The following is a 19,665-nucleotide window of genomic DNA, read 5'->3' on the forward strand; positions in this document are numbered from 1 at the left end:
CAGCTGCCCTGATGGTGAGCCTGGAGGAAACTCAGAATGGAAACAGATTGCTGCAGTCACCCCCAACGGAGCATACTGGGGAGACTCAGGATGAGTCAAAGAATGATTTCAATGAGCCCAGACTTTGCATCTTCCCATACATAGAAAAGCGCTAATTTCATTAACTTGAGATGTCTGGTTTTCTTTGATTAACAGTAATCTTTTGATGTTCTGATTGCCTGGTCTTTTGTTGCAAAAACTCCTATGTATCCTGGATCCCCTCTTGGCTCTCCTGAACAGTCCTCAGCATTATCTGAAATGCTGTGTCCTGGGTTTGAAGTCCTCAGAATGTCCGCCGAATAAAACATAACTCTCTACTTTTAGGTTGTGCATTTTTTTTCAGTCAACACTATAAATGGAAGCCATTACTACTGTTTTTATTATTAGTGGTATTAGTAAAGCTGGGTTTCAGGAAAGCCAAACAGGAAGATTCTAGAAAGAGGTGGAGACACTGAAGTGTCCCTTGGGTTGCACTACCTGATTTTCTGTTTGCCATCTCTGATATCATCCTGCCTCAACTGGGTCAGAGCTTCATTTCCTGATTGTCTAAATGGTGTGGACCTGCATTCCTGGCAGAAGAGCGGGTTGCTTTGGTTGGGTTGTGGCCTCTTGATGAGAGGTTGGCCTGGGGAGAGCTCTGCTTCAGGGAGGCTGGAGAACAAGCTATAAAAGAGACAGCTTAGCTCAGAGCAAGAACAGTGGCAAGGTACCCAAACTCAGCCACGAAAACTCCCAGCTCAGCAAACGGGTTCTTAAACTGGGTACAATATCTCCCATGCTCCTGAAGCCTGCTAATCAGATGTTTGTAGGCAATTGGGTGGAAACAATAACAAGGAAAGATACTCTGTCATGCCAACACCCCTAGTGAAGGACTATAAAAGCCCCTATGTATTAGATGTCTTTCAAACTCAGGTATACTGAGGTTGCAGCTTCCTGGCAAGGTTAGCACCAGCACCATGGTGGACAGCTGTTGTCCTGGAAACGCCAATGCCATTCCAGCTGTGCCCACCATCTCCGTATGCTCAAATGGTGGCAGCTTCAGAAATAGTATCTGTTTGCCTAGTTCCTGTCACAGCAGAACGTGGCAACGGGTTACATGCCAAGAAAACTGTCAGTCATGCTGCAGTGCCCCAAGTGGCTGTGAACCTGCTTCTTGCCAACCTACCTGCCTTCCAGTAACTTCTTGTGTGGGTTTTGTTTGCCAACCCATTTGCTCCTGCATGGCCTGCTATGAATCTGGCACTGGTCAGTCTCCTTGTCTGGTTAGCTCATGCCAGCCCTCTTGCTCGGAATCCATCGGTGGTCAGGCAAAGTGCTGTGAAGCCAGCTCCTGCCAACAAAGCTCCTGCCAGCAACCTGTCTACACATCTGGATCGTGCCAGGTAGCTTGTGGCCAATCAGCCTGCTGTGATGCTAGGTCCTGCCAGCCATCCTGCTCTGAGGTAACTTCCTGTCCTGAAACATCTTGCCCACCGACTGCCTGTGTGGCTCGTCTGTGCCAGCCAACTTGCTGCCAAGCAGGTTCATGCCAAGCCATTAGTGGTGAAGATCGGCCCTGCAAGTCAACTTATTACCAACCGATCCGCTACATTTTCAAGCGTTGCCGATCAGTTCCCTGCCAGCTGTCTACTTGTGTGTTCAGTTCTTGCAATCCTACTTGCTGTGTGTCCTTCCCTTGCCAGACACTTCACTACAAACCAGTTCCTTCCATATCCTTCATCTGCCAGCCAGGGGCTAACGGCCAGCCCCCTTGATCGGTAAAGGACCCTTACAAACTAGCTTCCTGTGACACCATGCTTTCTGGCCAACCAAATTGTGGTGAACCCTCTTCCTTCAATCAGAGTGGCTGCAATCCCCTTCCTGCCAACCAGCTTGCTGTGTGACAGGTTTTGGCAAATCATCCAGTGGTGGCTCCAATTGCTTCTCACCAACTGCCCCAAGTCTCCGCAAAGCCAGCACCTGCTTGCTGACTTCCTGCCACCCCAGCTATGAGTCCAGCAGAAGTAAGGCAACATTTCATTGAGGCAGCACTCTTCACACCTCCTCTGATGTCTGCTGCTGTCTACAAGTGCATAGCCATCCCACGGTGCCTGCCTCCAGCCGAGCAAAAATGCTGCCTGCTTGCTAGCTTTACTCCAAGTCCAGTCCCACCTTCCCTCCAGGTGCTGATGAGGGAATTTATCCTAAGAGATCCTTCTTAACCGAGGATAACCTTTCAGCAAGCATGGTGCATGCTATAGCTTGCATTTCCTGATGTTATCATTTCATTTCACTTCAGCAAAGCCTTTTCTCCAGTTTTTCTTTCTTTGGATACTGCCAAGTCTTTAAGGAGACTCTTTTTCTGCCAATTGCTAATAGAAATGTGACTGGTTAAGCATAACGAATCAGACTAATAGTGCTTTCATTCCTTTCAATATACCCCTACATAGATTTCCTTTAGGTTCCATTTGAACGCAATGACCTTGAGCCCTCCAAATCACTGTGTCTGCATTGGTATGCAAGGGTAGTCGGTGTCTAGAATTATAGATGCCTAAGCTGGAAGGGAGTAAGGACAAACAATTCCCTGGCTTCCAACCTTTACACCACCAAGAGCTCTTAGAGTTGGGTGACCTCAGTCTTCCCACAGTGAAAAGACTTGGGAAGCCAAAGACAGAAATGGTTCAGGGAAGCCATAGATTAAAGTAAACATGAGGTTTTGGCCATGGAGAATAACTAAGGGTTAAGTCACTTAACATTGGTTTTAATGATCAATTCACCTAATGGCCAATATAAATAAAATTAAAAATTCTTTAGAAAATTTTAGCAGGTAATTGCTATGTTTTTGACATTTTAAGAAACAGTTTTAAAAACAATTAGTCTAAGGGAACTTTTGACCGAATTTCGTTATTTCTAGTGTGTAATTATTGAATCCAAACATTTTTTGGATTGGTTTTCTTAGGGGAAAAGCTTAGAGGAAGATTTATAGTGTGTACTTGTAGCAATGATACAGAGTCCTTCCTGAAGAGGATCTGGCCTCCCCTTTAATGAAGCAGCTCTGGGCCTGCAAAATGATTTAAGTATCAACCCCCCAAAATTCTTACACAGCTCCATAAAGGGACACATATGATGATGTCCACTGTGGCATGACATAGATTTTAAAGGAAATCAGTGGTCCACCACTAGGAGAATAAAGAGTGGGTAGGTAACAGGTGGTGATTCCTTCCATGGGGTATTGTATTAGGCTGGTTCTCCAGAAAAATAGACCCAATAGGGGATCTATATCTATATCTATATCTATATCTATATGCACTCATTAAAAGGAATTAGCTCACATGATTATGGAGGCTGGCAAGTCCAAATCTGTAGTGTGGGCCTGAAGTGTGGGCTGGCAGGAGGAGACCCAAGAGAGGTGACAGTGAAGATGAAGTCTGAAGGCTGTCTGCTGGGGAATATGCATTAAACAGAATAAAACAGCTGCCTATTGAAAGAGAATGGGGCATAAGGAGAACAGGAATTAAATTAATTGATATGTAAGCACATAAAGAAAAAAATAAATAAGAGGGAACTTGCAAAGACCAAAAGTGATAATGTGCCACATAAGGAATATAACAGATTCAAGTATTTGCAACTGAAATCCAAACAGAAAATTAAAAAGAAGAAAAAAGGGAGAGAGGGACCTTGATATGGCAAAAAAATTATCGTGGATGGAATGTCTTCTAGAAGTGACATTTTGATGGATACCCTGTTTAAATTCTCTCTCCCACATCTTCCATGGAGATTCCTCAGCTGGAGGAAGGATGAGACTTTGGGTAGTGGAATGCATCTTACCTCAGTCCTGAACAGAATTTTCAATAATGTTCCTTACAGTTTAAGTTTAAGGAATCACATCTCCTTAAATAATTTGCTTATTAATACCCGAATTCTTGACATCCTTGAAATTTCAGATTTTATTTTGCAATTTTTTTTTGGACCCATCTAAGTCAACCTTATTCTTATCTTTCCAGTTACGGATTTCTCTGTTGTACAGGCAAGTGTTTTTCACTGGCCGCTTGCTATCATGCAAACTGCATGTTTTAAACATGTCAAGTGTAAAAGGTGTGTTGGAAGCCTTGTACCTCCTCCTATGCTTGGCAACAGTTTAAATATCAAAGCATTTATTAGTTGCTTTTAGGTTTGCTAGAACTTGTTCATAAAACATCCGAACCTCCAATTATAAACATTGTTCTGCCGAGCCTGAACATGCTTATAACTAAATCTTTGTTTACATTTATGTCCTGGGTAGGGGAGCAATTTTAAAAATACAGGGAAGTTTTGAGAAAAATATAGGTGTGCCTTGTTTTATTGCACTTCACTTTGTTGTGCTTCACAGATATTGCATTTTTTTAATAAACTGAAGGTTTGTGGCAACCCTGCGGCAACCAAGTCTGTTGGTACCATTTTTCCAACAGCATTTGCTCACTTTGTGTCTCTGTGTCACGTTTTGTAATTCTTGCAATGTTTCAGACTTTTTCATTATTATTATATTTGTTGTGGTGATCTGTGATCAGTGATTTTTGATACTACTGTAATTGTTTTAGGGCACCATGAACCACTCCCATATAAGATGGTGAACTTAAGACGTGTGTGTTCTGATGAATGGATAAAGATGTGAGATATACACACACACACACACACACACACACACACACACACACACACAATGGAATACTACTCAGCCATAAAAAAGGATGAAACAATGCTTTTTGCAGCAACATGGATGGACCTAAGATTATCATACCAAGTGAAGTAAGTCAGAATGAGAAAGACAAATATCATGTGATATCACTTATATGTGGAATCTAAAATATGATACAAATGAACTTATTAACAAAACAGAAACGGACTCACAGACATAGAAAACAAACTTATGGTTGCCAAAGGGGAAAGGCAGGGAGGGATAAATTAGGATTTTGGGATTAGCAGATACAAACTACTAATTATAAAATAGATAAACAACAAGGTCCTACTGTATAGCACAGGGAGCTGTATTCAATATCCTGTAATAAACCATAATGAAAAAGAAAAAAATATATATCTGAATAACTTTGCTGTATACCAGTAACTAATACAACATTGTAAATCAGCTTCAATTAAAAAACAAAAAAGATGTGTGTGCTCTGACTGCCCTACCAAGCGACTGTTCCCCTAGCTCTCTCCTTCTTCTTGGGCCTCCCTATTTCCTGAGACATGACAATATTGATATGCCAATTAATAACCCTAAAATGACCTGTAAGTGTTCAAGGGAAATGGAGAGTCTCTAAGTTTCTCACTTTAAATCAAAAGCTAGATATGATTAAGCTTAGTGAGGAAGGCAAGTCAAAAGCCGAGAGAGGCCAAAAGCTAGGCCTCTTGGACCAAAAAGTTAGCCAAGTTGTGAATGCAAAGGAAAAGTTCTTGAAGGAAATGAAAAATGCTACTCCAGTGAACACGTGAATGATAAGAAAGTGAAACAGACATTGCTGATATGGAGAAAGTTTTAGTGGTCTGGATAGAAGATCAAACCAGCCACAATACTCCCTTAAGCCGAAGCCTAATCCAGAGCAAGGCCCTAAATCTCTTCAATTCTGTGAAGGCTGAGAGAGGTGAAGCTCTCAGAGGTTCCTTCATAAGGTTTAAGGAAAGAAGCCATTTCCAAAACATAAAAGTACAAGGTGAAGCAGCAAGGGCTGATGTAGGACTTGCAGCAAGATCTTTATCCAGAAGATCTAGCTAAAATAATTAACGAAGGTGGCTACACTTAACAACAGATTTTCACTGTAGTTGAAGCAGTCTTCTATTGGAAGAAGATGCGAGCTAGGACTTTCATGACTAGAGAGAAATCAATGCTTGGCTTCAAAGCTTTAGAGGACAGGGTGACTCTCTTTTTAGGGGCTAGTGTAGCTGGTGACTTCAAATTGAAGTCAATGATCATTTACCATTCTGAGAATCCAGGCCCCTTAAGAATTATGCTAAATCTACTCTGTCTGTTATCTATAAATGTAACAACAAAGCCCGGATGACAGCACATCTGTTTACGACATGGTTTACTGAATATTTTAAGCCCACTATTGAGACTTACTGCTCAGAAAAAAAGATTCCTTTCAAAATGTTACTGCTCATTGGCAATGCACCTGGTCAGCCAAGAGCTCTGATAGAAATGTACAAGATTAATGTTGTTTTCATGCCTGTTAACATAACATCCATTCTGCAGCCCATAGATCAAGGATTCATTTTGACTTTCAAGTTTGATTATTTAAGACTTACATTTTGTGTAAAATAGATAGCTAGTGGGAAGCAGCTGCATGGCACAGGGAGATCAGCTCGGTGCTTTGTGTCCACCTAGAGGGGTGGGATAGGGAGGGTGGGAGGGAGACACAAGAGGGAGGAGATATGGGGATATATGTGTATGTATAGCTGATTCACTTTGTTATACAGCAGAAGCGAAGACACCATTGTGAAGCAATTATACTCCAATAAAGATGTTAAAAAAAAAAAAAAGAAATACATTTTGTAAGGCTATAGTTGACATAGATAGTGATGCCTCTGATGGATCTGGGCAAAGTAAACTGAAAACCATCTGGAAAGGATTCCCCATTCTGGATGCCACTAAGAACATTTGTGATTCATGGGAAGAGGTCAAAATATCAACATTAACAGGAGTTTGGAAGAAGTTGATTCCAACGTTCATGGATGACTGAGGGGTTCAAGACTTCGTTGGAGGAAGTAACTGAAGATGTGGTGGAAATAGCAAGAGAACTAAAATTAGAAGTGGAGCCTGAAGATTGGACTGAATTGCTACAATGTCATAAAACTTTAACAGATGTGGAGTTGATGAGCAAAGAAAGTGGTTTCTTGAGATGGAAACTCTTCCTAATGAAGATGCTGTGAAGATTGTTGAAATGACAACAAAGGATTTAGAATATTACATACACTTAGTTGATAAAGCAGCAGCAAGCTTTGAGAGGATTGACTCCAGTTTTGAAAGAAGTGCTGTGGTGGGTAAAATTCTGTAAATAGCATTGCGTGCTATAGAGAAATCGTTCATGAAAGAAAGAGTCAATTGATATGGCAAAGATCATTGTTGCTTGATTTTATTATAAATAAATAAGTTAATTTATTTTTGACTGCACTGGGTCTTTTTTTTTTTTTTCTAACATCTTTATTGGAGTATATGCATTGGGTCTTTGTTGTTGTGTGCGGGCTTTCTCTAGCTGCGGCAAGTAGGGGCTACTCTTCGTTGCCGTGTGCACGCCTCTCATAGCGGTGGCTTCTCTTTGTTGCAGTGCACAGGCTCTAGGTGCGCGGGCTCAGTAGTTGTGGCTCGCGGGCTCTAGAGCACAGGCTCAGTAGTTGTGGTGCACGGGCTTAGTTGCTCCGCGGCATGTGGGATCTTCCCGGACCAGGGCTCGAACCCGTGTCCCCTGCATTGACAGGCAGATTCTTAACCTCTGTGCCACCAGGGAAGTCCTGTTGTTTTATTTTGAGAAATTGCTACTGCCACCCCAAGCATCAAGCAACCACCATTCTGATCAGTCAGCAGCCATCAACATCAAGGCAAGAGCCTCCACCAGCAAAAAGATTATGACTTGCTGAAGGCTCAGATCATGGTTAGCATTTTTTACTAATAAAATATTTTTAAATTAAGATATTTACATTTTTAGACATAATGCTATTGTACACTTAATAGACTACAGTGTAGCGTAAGCATAACTTTTATGTGCACTGGGAAACCAAAAATTTGTGTGGCTCGCTGTATACCAGTATTTGCCTTATTGTGGTGGTCTGGAACTGAACCCACCACTCAGAACTGATGTTCTTCATTATGTGATTTGAGTTCTGGTTCTACCCTCAGGATAGCTGCTCTCCTCAAAGCACTTTCCAATTATTCAATATTCTTTTGAAAGGTACATCATCAGAGCCTAACTCAAGATCTAGCTGCTTTTTAACCAGCCTAGGATGTGAAATGGTCATACTCCTTTTCTGAGTTATAGCCCATATTTCCCCCAAGGTCATGTTTGCCTGATGATATAATTAAGTACTCTTCTTTAAGTTAGATATCTCAGCCTCACCAGGAAATTTGCTGGGATCTGAATGACTAAGTCCCTTTTTAGTATAGTGGCATGCGTCTTCCTGTAGGGGTCATTTCCATCACTCCTCAAATGGTTTCCTGGTCCCTGTGTTGATATTCTCTGTTCCTGTCTTTGCATGCCTGTTCCTAAGGTCATATTCTTCCTCCAGTCATACCTATATCTTTATTGTCATCGTATGCAAGAGGGAGTTCTTCAGGTTCAGATTTAACATCAACTTGAGATATATGGCTCTTTGAGTCCAAGTTAGCCATCGTGCTTCCTCCTTAGCAAACTCCAGGTGCTTTGAGTATCTGCAGAAAAGACTACCCAGTGGATCTGCCCCACAGACAGAGGGGCAGTCTGTCCAACCGCCCCTCTAGCCCATCTTTTATCCAGGGTCTCAGCTTGAATTTGGGGTCAAGTGTTTATTATTATTGGATGAAGTGAGATGCTATCATTGGAAATGAGACATGTCTTGGCAATTGTCATTGAATTCAGTCTATATTTCCACATTCTCTTCGTAAGCTATTATGAGAGTCCTTTTTAATTGTCCTGCTGAAATCCAGATTCATTTCCTACTGAATTTCATTGATCAACTAATCTGGCAAAAATAAAAAGTTAAATTATTTGACGTGACTTGGCCTAAGTGGTCCCATGTTCTTTTTCTAGGGGTTCACAACAGGTCTTTCGAACAACCCATTCTATGATTTGCAGAAACTTGAAAATGGAATGGCATTTGCTTGTCTCAACACATTCAGCGTCTCTTCTTCTCAAAGATTCCTCAAAATCAATGTGTAAAGACTGTTTTGGGAAAGACCCTCTGTGTTCTCCTTACTTGCTGCAAGTAATAAATCCTTCCTTCTCTCACTTAAAAAAAAAAATCAATGTGTGGTTTACTTCCAGTCTCTGAGTGCTCTGGGACATAATGTGCATAGCATACAATAGCATGAGTTTATTTCGAGAATCTAGGCATTTGTAAAATCTATTTGTCCTTGTAAATGTTTAGTTATTTTTTCAATTTGATTATTTCCCATTGTCTGAAAAGACAGATACCAAATAAGAGTCTTTCTAGCATAACTTTTACATTCTTTGTGCTACATTCCACAGGGAGATCTCAGATCTTATCTTATCTCTTTCCAGGTCTCAGCATGAACTAAGGAGAACAGACCACTTTTACAAGCCCGGATTTTCGTTGCCAGCTGCTGACATGTTGACAGCTCATGGATCATGAGTTGGGTGAGGGGTGGTTGCAAATGCATCATGTGAACATTTTTTTTTGCAGTATCACTCTGAGGAGTTTACTTCATTTAAGCTTCTTGGTGTTATTTTGAAATAAGGTTTGATTTCCTTATTTAAATAAAAAAGTTAAACTCTCATTCTCTTTCTCTCTTCTCTCTCTCTCACTGTTGCAGGTTTTCCCATTTAATTCAGAAGGAAATTTTACAATCTTCATTTTTCTTTTATTGTAAAAATAACTCGGAAGTTCCCTGGTGGCCTATTGGTTAGGATTCTGGGCTTTCATTGCTGTGGCCTGGGTTCAATCCTTGGTTGGGGAACTGAGATCCCATAAGCTGTGTGGCAAAAACAAACAAATGAACAAACAAACAAACAAAAACACATGCTTGAGGTAGAAAACAATGTATGAACAAAAAATGGAAAGTCCTGGTCCACCAAAACTCCCCGCACATCCTGCTCCCCTGAGGCAAACTACTGGTTTCTGTCTGTTATGCCCTAATCTTGGGTCTCTCTTTCCCTTTACAGATGGCTGGTTTTTTTCCTTATTTGAAAGATGGAAGAAAAATAAAAAGGAACATTGATTTCTATATCTCAAGCACAAACACCAGATTATCCACACAAAGTAATAGACTTTTGTCTTGTTTGATGGCATCATTACTGTGCTTATAATCATTTAACAAAAAACATATCTTTCCATGTGTTTTCTATTTTTTTCCTTTGTGAGCATCTGCAGCTTCCTTCATTTTTCTCATGGGTGGGTACCATTCCTATTTAATGCCTAGTTCATGAACCTTTCTGTCTAATTAAATTACTATACTTTAAGTTAGCCCCCACCAGGAATTTTGCAGGAATTCGAACGTTGTGGCATCTGTCCTCCTGTAAGGGCCACTTCTGTCATTCCTCAGATATTCAATTGCACATTATCAATTATTTTTGATCTACAAAAATGAAAATTTCTTGGGCTTCCCTGGTGGTGCAGTGGTTGGGAGTCTGCCTGCTAATGCAGGGGACACGGGTTCGAGCCCTGGTCTGGGAAGATCCCACATGCCGCGGAGCGACTGGGCCCGTGGGCCACAGTTACTGAGCCTGCGCATCTGGAGCCTGTGCTCCGCAACAAGAGAGACCGCGATAGTGAGAGGCCCACGCACTGCGATGAAGAGTGGCCCCCGCTTGCCGCAACTAGAGAAAGCCCTCGTACAGAAACGAAGACCCAACACAGCCATAAATAAATAAAATAAAAATTAAAAAAAAAAAAAAAAAAGAAAATTTCTTCTGATTCAAACTAGCATATTCCCTTCTTGGCCTTTTTCAGTCAAATCCTAATGCACATCTCCTTATAACTCTCTCTGGTATCTTTATATACTGGAAAGTATTTTAAAAGACATTAAGACAATAATCACACTCAAGAAAACGTTTTTTAAAGAATTAAGACAACTTAAGCCATTCTTTCTACCAGTGTCTTTTAGAATGAAATGTTGCCGGCCACTTTTCTGTTTCTTTTGATATCTATTTAATAACTAGGGTACACGTCAGACTTGTCCTGAGAAATTCCATTCTTGAAGAGCAAAAGCTCTTTATTTTTTATCTTATCTTCATAATCCCAGATGTGAGATTGCCATAATGGACTTTGATAAAGAGAGGGGGCAAAAGAATCTGTATGATGATTGAGGCAGCTTCATAAAGGTCAATTTTGAAACCAAAGATCCATAGGGAGTCATCCCAGTGGCTATGAATAAAGAAAATAGAATGGAAGGCAATGTCTGAGACACAAAAAAGGCCCAAAACATACATGTAAGGAGCCTAAAAGATGAGTCCCAAACATAACATGTAGAATTTTCCCATCTGTGTGATGTATGACATTTGGTGTTATTTTTGTTGATCTCTTCAGTTTGCCCATATAAATGGGTTCATCTTATAACAATAGTCCAATGACATCAGGAAGTAAATTTCCTCTTATAATCTACTTTCTCAGAAACTTTTGGGCAAGGCCCTGAACTTAGCTGGAGCTGGAGAAATATTTGATGATAGTGACTTTATGATATATAGTCTAGAGCTGTTACAAACAAAATCAGAAAGTTGCTCTTTAGATGGACTCCTTACTTATACTCTAAGGCAGCTCAGAGTGGGATCCATAATCCTTGTCCAGTGTCTTCAAATTTGGTCTCTTGTCTTTGTGTGCAGGAATAGAGTGGAAGAAATTTGTAAAATATAAAATATTCTCCAAATCTAAGGGCTTGTGAAAGACACACTGTACACACAATCTAGGTCACTAAAGGACATGCAAGATGAGTAGAATTTATTAGGTGATAAATTGGGAAATGCCTTAGTTATAGAGGGTAGAAAACAAATATAAGCACAACAAAGAAGAGTAAAAGAAAGACATTTTAAAGGTGGAAAAATTAATCAATTATTAAGACAATCAGCAGGGTGGATGACGGGGATGGAGAATCTTATGCCTATCCAATTTCTAACGACACTCGTTAGCTAAACCCAAACTATCACTAGATAAAGCCCAACTTTTTGACAAGGGCAATGAAGACTAAGATGTGTTTTCTTAAATCAAATCCTGTTATTTCCCTGATAATGTATTATTTCACCCGAGGAATAAATGTAAGTAGCCTGTTTTACATGTATCTCAAACCATCGGAAGAGGAGTTGATGCCATTGAACTGAACTATCAGGAAAGAGGGGGAAGGAAGGGTATGTCACTCAATGCAAGGAGGTCCAGCTGGTATGGATGCACCAGGTGCACCTTTTTTTAGGACATATCTGTACAAAGGAAGTTAATATTTACCAGTTTAGAGCAAAGAGAAAGAGGAGAAAGTAGCAGTTCAGGCACTAAACAGAATGAGGACAATAATTTGAAACACAGAAAATGTTATAAACGTTATTACAAAACAACAACAACAATAATGATAAATTCCCTACTGTATAATAGGGAATTGAGCAATAGCTGAGAGAGAGATTGTTTGAAGTCTTCATGGACATTGTAAGTTACTAAGAGTCAGCAAGACAAACAGCTCATATAATTCAAATCCTGGTATGTAGATTGCAAACTCTGGGACACTCACTACTTCCTGAGAGAGTCTGTTTCTTGTTTTGGTCAGCTCAGATGGTATGAAAATTACCTCTGATACTGATACCCATCTAGTCTCTTTATGTCTTAGATTCTCCATGAATTTTCAAATTTTCAAATATCACCAACAAGGGTTCAGTGTTCTCACACGGAAGATATCTTAGTACTTGAGGAGTAATTTGTCTAAGGCTAGAAAACTAGAACTCATTTAGAGAAACTAAATTTTCTCCATACTGTTAACGCCCATTTGGAGCTATTAACCCCTCTTTCCCATTTTCTTTCTACACCCTTATGTTCAAATATTATCCTTTACATACATAAGTAATATTGAGAAGTCCTCTTTCCTTAAGTTATGATCATAATTTTACCAATGGATCTCAAATGAAATTTTACTGCTTCTTAAAATCACCTATTTGTGTGGAGAAAAATCCTTTTTTGGGGGAGGGGTCTTAGTTAAGTTGCTTGTTTTGTATATTAAGTATATTTATGCTTTGCTATATTTGCTACTCTTGGGCAATTAAAAGGGAATGCTTAGGGAGAACTGGGTTAACTTTGCTGGAAATCAACCTTAAGAGGTAGAAGATCATTTAAAATTTGTCTCTTTCCAATCTTAATCAAGCAAGAATCTGAATGAGGCTAAAGAGCTTGGTTTTTCGTTATACCCTTATCTTGGGTAAGGAATGCTTTTGTTTAGAAGGAGGGTCTGAAGGCTTTCTGGCCAGGGACAGTTATAACCGTTGTAAACACAACAATAATAAAGGAGAGGTGATGCATGCATGCTTTCCTTAGCAAGTTTACACTCTCTATACAATTTAGACTTTTTTGATCTATGGTTTGGGCACGGAGGAAGAGTTTGATAATAGTCCATGTTGGTGCTGTAAATCAAGGGTCCTCAAATGAGAAGGTCTGGGGAGAGATAACACAGGATTCTACCCCTCCTATGAAGGCCTCTAATTGAGAGATTTTAGGAGAGGTTGGGAAGAGTTTGTTGTGTCAGTTTTGAGACTGGGCAGGACGTGCCAGGGCCCTGTTTCCATTAACATTTGTAAATAGACATTAAAAAATATATACTCTTTAGATCTTTCCATAAATTCTAGGGGATGGGTTAGCTGGAAGAAAAAAGATGAGAGTGACCTGAATTGTGGGTTTGATTTATGAGTCTGGCAGAACTGGCAGAAGTCAAGGGGCATTGAAGCCTTGGGCAGCTCAGACAAGAGACTGGAGATCCAAGGTACCAGAGGTCCAGGAAAAGGGAGAGGGGTGGATGGATGACACAAATACTAAATGCTCAAGGGATTTGAGGATCAAAGGCAAAAGGCTTATGTTTGAACCATGATATCCTTTATGAAACATGCCCATGTTTGCAACTGTGTCAGATTGATGAATTGAGCCTTTTTAATTCCATTTAATTTAGTCCATCCTCATGAACGAATTATTGGGAGCTTAGCTTCATGACAAAAAGAACCAAAAACCCAAGAATTAGTCTTCTAACCATAAGGCTCCCCAATATTGCCTGAATCTAATAGAGCAGGTGGATGAAGAACTACTAAATGAGAATGAAAGTACAATTCTGATTAAAATCTGCAACTGATCAGAGACATCAACACATGAAACCTGGCTCAGTTATTTTGTCCTATGTTGCAGACACCCCCTCAGATGACCTTCATAATCCAAATAAGATTATCCATCTGGCCTCTGGTCACAGGATATGGTGAGAGATTGGAAGTGCTTTGTAAACATTGTAAAATTCTTTCTTAATGGAAATTTTTAAAGGACTCAGGGCTCATATCAGTTAGAGCTTTTTAAGATGAATAGAGATTATTAGGAGATTGAACAGGAAGGCCCTATTGTAGCTACAAAGATTATTCCAAGTTATCATGAAAGGTAGGAAAAAGGATATAAGAATAATGAGGGAATTGGGGAAAACATTGTTATGTAGAAATATTGAGCAATTGCAGTTACTAGGTCCTGAACAGTCAGCCTGGAGGATATGGTTTTTAAAAATAGATTAGATTAAAAGACTGAACTGGAATCTCATTGGGAAGGTAGATCTTGTCATCATTTGCAAGGGGTCTCTAACCACTGTCAACTGAAGAAAAATGCACAACCTAGAAGTTGAGTGATATGTTTTATTCAGCGGACAAAACTGAGGACTTAAACCTGGGACTCAGAGTTACCTGAGAGACCGCTCCGAAGAGGTGAGGGGGAGAGCCAGGATATATAGGAGTTTTTGCAACAAAGACCAGGTATTCAGAACATCAAAAGATTACTGTTAAAAATTAAAGAAAACTAGATATCTCAAATTAAGGAATTTAGTGCTTTTCTTTCTTTTTTAAAATTTTTTATTGGAATATAGTTGATTTACAATGCTGTGTTACTTTCAGGTGTAGTACAGCAAAGTGAATCAGTTATCCATATACATACATCCACTCTTTTTTAGATTCTTTTCCCGTATAGGTCATTACAGAGTATTGAGTAGAGTTCCCTGAGCTATACAGTAGGTCCTTATTAGTTACCTATTAATATTTTATAGATAGTAGTGTGTATATGTCAATCCTAATCTTTCAATTTATCCCTCCATCATCCCTCACCCCATGGTAACCATAAGTTTGTTTTCTACATCTGTAACTCTATTTCTGTTTTGTAGATAAGTTCATTTGTACCCTTTTTTTAGATTCCACATATAAGTGATATCATATACCGTACAAAACGAAAAGACAACCTTTAGAATGGGAGAAAATATTTGCAAACGAAGCAACCGACAAGGGATTAATCTCCAAAATATAGAAAGAGCTCATGCAGCTCAATATTAGTGCTTTTCCATGTGTGGGAAGATGCAAGAGTCTGGGCTCACTGAAATCATTCCTTCAGTATGCACCTCAGCTATCTGGGGCCAGTGTCCTATGCCTATTTATCCTGAGTTTTCTCAGGGTGCACCATTGGTACACCCTGAGACCTGCATACAGGTCTTATGTCTCCTTAGGTAGGTTTATTCCTAGGTATTTTATTCTTTTTGTTGCAATGGGAAATGGGAGTGTTTCCTTAATTTCTCTTTTAGATTTTTCATCATTAGTGTATAGGAATGCAAGAGATTTCTGTGCATTAATTTTGCATCCTGCTACTTTACCAAATTCATTGATTAGCTCTAGTAGTTTTCTAGTAGCCTCTTTAGGATTCTCTATGTATAGTATCATGTCATCTGCAAACAGTGACAGTTTCACCTCTTCTTTTCCGATTTCAATTCCTTTTATTTCTATTCCTTCTCTGATTGCTGTGGCTAAAACTTCCAAAACTATGTTGAATAATAGTGGTGAGAGTGGACAACCTTGTCTTCTTCCTGATCTTAGAGGAAATGGTTTCAGTTTTTCACCATTGAGAATGATGTTGGCTGTGGGTTTGTCATATATGGCCATTATTATGCTGAGGTAAGTTCCCTCTATGCCTAGTTTCTGAAGGGTTTTTATCATAAATGGGTGTTGAATTTTGTTAAAAGCTTTTTCTGCATCTATTGAGATGATCATATGGTTTTTCTCCTTCAATTTGTTAATATGGTGTATCACATTGATTGATTTGCATATATTGAAGAATACTTGCATTCCTGGGATAAACCCCACTTGATCATGGTGTATGATCATTTTAATGTGCTGTTGGATTCTGTTTGCTAATATTTTGTTGAGGATTTTTGCATCTATGTTCATCAGTGATATTGGGTAGTCTTTTTCTTTGTAACATCTTCGTCTGGGTTTGATAGGGTGACGGTGTCCTTGTAGAATGAGTTTGGGAGTGTTCCTCCCTCTGCTAAATTTTGGAAGAGTTTGAGAAGGATAGGTGTTAGCTCTTCTCTAAATGTTTGCTAGAATTTGCCTGTGAATCCAACTGGTCCTGGGCTTTTGTTTGTTGGAATATTTTTAATCACAGTTTCAATTTCAGTGCTTGTGATTGGTCTGTTTATATTCTCTATTTCTTCCTGGTTCAGTCTTAGATGGTTGTGCTTTTCTAAGAATTTGTCCATTTCTTCCAGGTTGTCCATTTTATTGACATATAGTCGCTTGTAGTAATCACTTATGATCCTTTGTATTTTTGCAGTGTCAGTTGTTACTTCACCTTTTCCATTTCTAATTCTATTGATTTGAGTCTTCTCCCTTTTTTCTTGATGAGTCTGGCTAATACTCTCAAAGTGCCAGCTGTTAGTTTTATTGATCTTTGCTATTGTTTCTTTCATTTCTTTTTCATTTATTTCTGACCTGATCTTTATGATTTCTTTCTTTCTGCTAACTTTGAGGTTTTTTTGCTCCTCTTTCTTTAATTGTTTTAGTTGTAAGGTTAGGTTGTTTATTTGAGATGTTTCTTGTTTCTTGAGGTAGGATTGTATTGCTATAAACATGCCTCTTAGAACTGCTTTTGCTGCATCCCATAGGTTTTGGGTCATCGTGTTTTCATTGTCATTTGTTTCTAGGTATTTTTTGATTTCCCCTTTGATTTCTTCAGTGATCTCTTGGTTATTTAGTAGTGTTCTGTTTAGCCTCTACGTGTTTGTATTTTTTACAGATTTTTCCCCATAACTGATATCTAGTCTTGTAGCGTTGGGGTTGGAAAAGATACTTCATACTATTTCAATTTTCTTAAATTTACCAAGGTTTGATTTGTGACCCAAGATATGATCTATCCTGGAGAATGTTCAATGAGCACTTGAGAAGAAAGTGTATTCTGTTGTTTTTGGATGGAATGTCCTATAAATATCAATTAAGTCCATCTTGTTTAATGTATCATTTAAAGCTTGTGTTTCCTTATTTATTTTCATTTTGGATGATCTGTCCATTGGTGAAAGTGGGGTGTTAAAGTCCCCTACTCTGATGGTGTTACTGTTGATTTCCCCTTTTATGGCTGTTAGCATTTGCCTTACGTATTGAGGTGCTCCTATGTTGGCTGCATAAATATTTACAATTGTTATAACTTCTTCTTGGATTCATCCCTTGATCATTATGTAGTGTCCTTCTTTGTCTCTTGTAATAGTCTTTATTTTAAAGTCTATTCTGTCTGATATGAGAATTGCTACTCCAGCTTTCTTTTGATTTCCATTTGCATGGAATATCTTTTTCAATCCCCTCACTTTCAGTCTGTATGTGTCCCTAGGTCCGAAGTGGGTATCTTGTAGACAGCATATATATGGGTCTTGTTTTTGAATCCATTCAGGGATTCTATGTCTTTTGGTTGGAGCATTTAATACATTTACATTTCAGGTAGTTATCGATATGTATGTTCCTGTTATCATTTCTTAATTGTTTTGGAGTTTGTTATTGTAGGTCTTTTCCTTCTCTTGTGTTTCCTGCCTAGAGAAGTTCCTTTAGCATTTGTTGGAAAGTTGGTTTGGTGGTGCTGAATTCTCTTAGCTTTTGCTTGTCTGTAAAGGTTTTAATTTCTCTTTCGAATCTGAATGAGATCTTTGCTGGGTAGAGTAATCTTGGTTGTAGGTTTTTTCCCTTTCATCACTTTAAATATGTCCTGCCACTCCCTTCTGGCTTGCAGAGTTTCTGCTGAAAGATCAGCTGTTAACCTTATGGGGATTCCCTTGTAATGTTATTTGTTGCTTTTCCCTTTCTGCTTTTAATATTTTTCTTGGTATTTAATTTTGATTGTTTGATTAATATGTGTCTTGGCATGTTTCTCCTTGGATTTATCCTTTATGGGACTCTCTGTGCTTCCTGGACTTGGTTGACTATTTCCTTTCCCATATTAAGGAAGTTTTCAACAATAATCTCCTCAAATATTTTCTCAGTCCCCTTCTTTTCCTCTTCTTCTTCTGGGACCCCTATAATTCGAATGTTGGTGCGTTTAATGTTGTCCCAGAGGTCTCTAAGACTGTCCTCAATCCTTTCATTCTTTTTTCTTTATTCTGCTCTGTGGTAGTTATTTCCACTATTTTATCTTCCAGGTCACTTATCCGTTCTTCTGCCTCAGTTATTCTGCTACTGATTCCTTCTAGAGAATTTTAAATTTCATTTATTGTGTTGTTCATCATTGTTCGTTTGCTCTTTAGTTCTTCTAGTTCCTTGTTCAATTTTTCTTGTATTTCCTCCATTCTATTTCCAAGATTTTGGATCATCTTTACTATCATTTCTCTGAATTCTTTTTCAAATAGACTGAGTATTTCCTCTTCTTTTGTTTGGTCTAGTGGGTTTTTAGCAGGTTTTCACCTTGCTCCTTCATCTGCTGTGTGTTTCTCTGTGTTCACATTTTGCTTAATGTACTGTTTTTGGGATCTCCCTTTTGCAGGCTGCAGGTTAGTAGTTCCTGTTGTTTTTGGTGTCTGCTCCCAGTGGCTAAGGTTGATTCAGTGGGTTGTGTAGGCTTCCTGGTGGAGGGGACTGGTGCCTGTGTTCTGGTGGATGAGGCTGGATCTTGTCTTTCTTGTGGGGAGGATTGTGTCTGGTGGTGTGTTTTGGGGTGTCTGTGAACTTAGTATGATTTTAGGCAGCCTCTCTGCTAATGGGTGGGGTTATGTTCCTGTCTTGCTAGTTGTTTGGCATAGGGTGTCCAGCACTGTAGCTTGCTGGTCATTGAGTGGAGTTGGGTCTTAGTGTTGAGATGGAGATCTTTGGGAGAGATTCCACTGTTTGATTATACATGGGGCCAGGAGGTCTCTGGTGGACCAGTGTCCTGAACTCGGCTCTCCCACCCCAGAGGCTCAGGCCTGACACCTGGCTGGAGCACGAAGACACTTTCAGCCACATGGCTCAGAAGAAAAGGGAGGGATGAATGAAAGAAAGAAAGAAAGAAAGAAAGAAAGACAGAAAGAAAGAAAGGAAGGAAGGAAGAAAGAAAAAATAAAATAAAAAAGTTATTAAAATAAAAAATAAAAAATATTATTAAAAATAAAGCAATAAAAAAGTAATAAAAAAAAGACAAAGAAAGAAGAGAGCAACCAAAACAAAAAACAAATCCACCAATGATAACAAGTGCTAAAAATATAGTAGAGAGGCCTTCAAGATGGCAGAGGAGTAAGACGTGGAGATCAACTTCCTCCCCAGAAATACATCAGAAATACATGTACATGTGGAACAACTCCTACAGAACACATACTGAACACTGGCAGAAGACCTCAGACTTAGCAAAAGGCAAGAAGCTCCCCATATACCCAGCCGTGTGGCTGACAGTGTCTTGGTGCTCTGGCCGGGTGTCAGGCCTGTGCCTCTGAGGTGGGAGAGCCAAGCTCAGGACATTGGTCCACCAGAAACATCCGGACTCCAC

At 39.4% G+C, this 19,665-nt stretch overlaps 1 protein-coding gene across 1 annotated transcript; it reads left to right on the forward strand.

Moving 5' to 3' along the window:
- Nucleotides 1-995: 995 nt before the first annotated feature.
- Nucleotides 996-2,062, forward strand: KRTAP29-1 (keratin associated like protein 29-1). Its single transcript, XM_061176926.1, is given in 2 exon segments — nucleotides 996-1,886; nucleotides 1,889-2,062. Coding segments are annotated over 2 exon segments (1,065 nt in total).
- The last annotated feature ends 17,603 nt before the right edge of the window (nucleotides 2,063-19,665 follow it).

This window comes from Eubalaena glacialis, chromosome 19 (assembly GCF_028564815.1).
Source record: "Eubalaena glacialis isolate mEubGla1 chromosome 19, mEubGla1.1.hap2.+ XY, whole genome shotgun sequence".
Taxonomy (NCBI): domain Eukaryota; kingdom Metazoa; phylum Chordata; class Mammalia; order Artiodactyla; family Balaenidae; genus Eubalaena; species Eubalaena glacialis.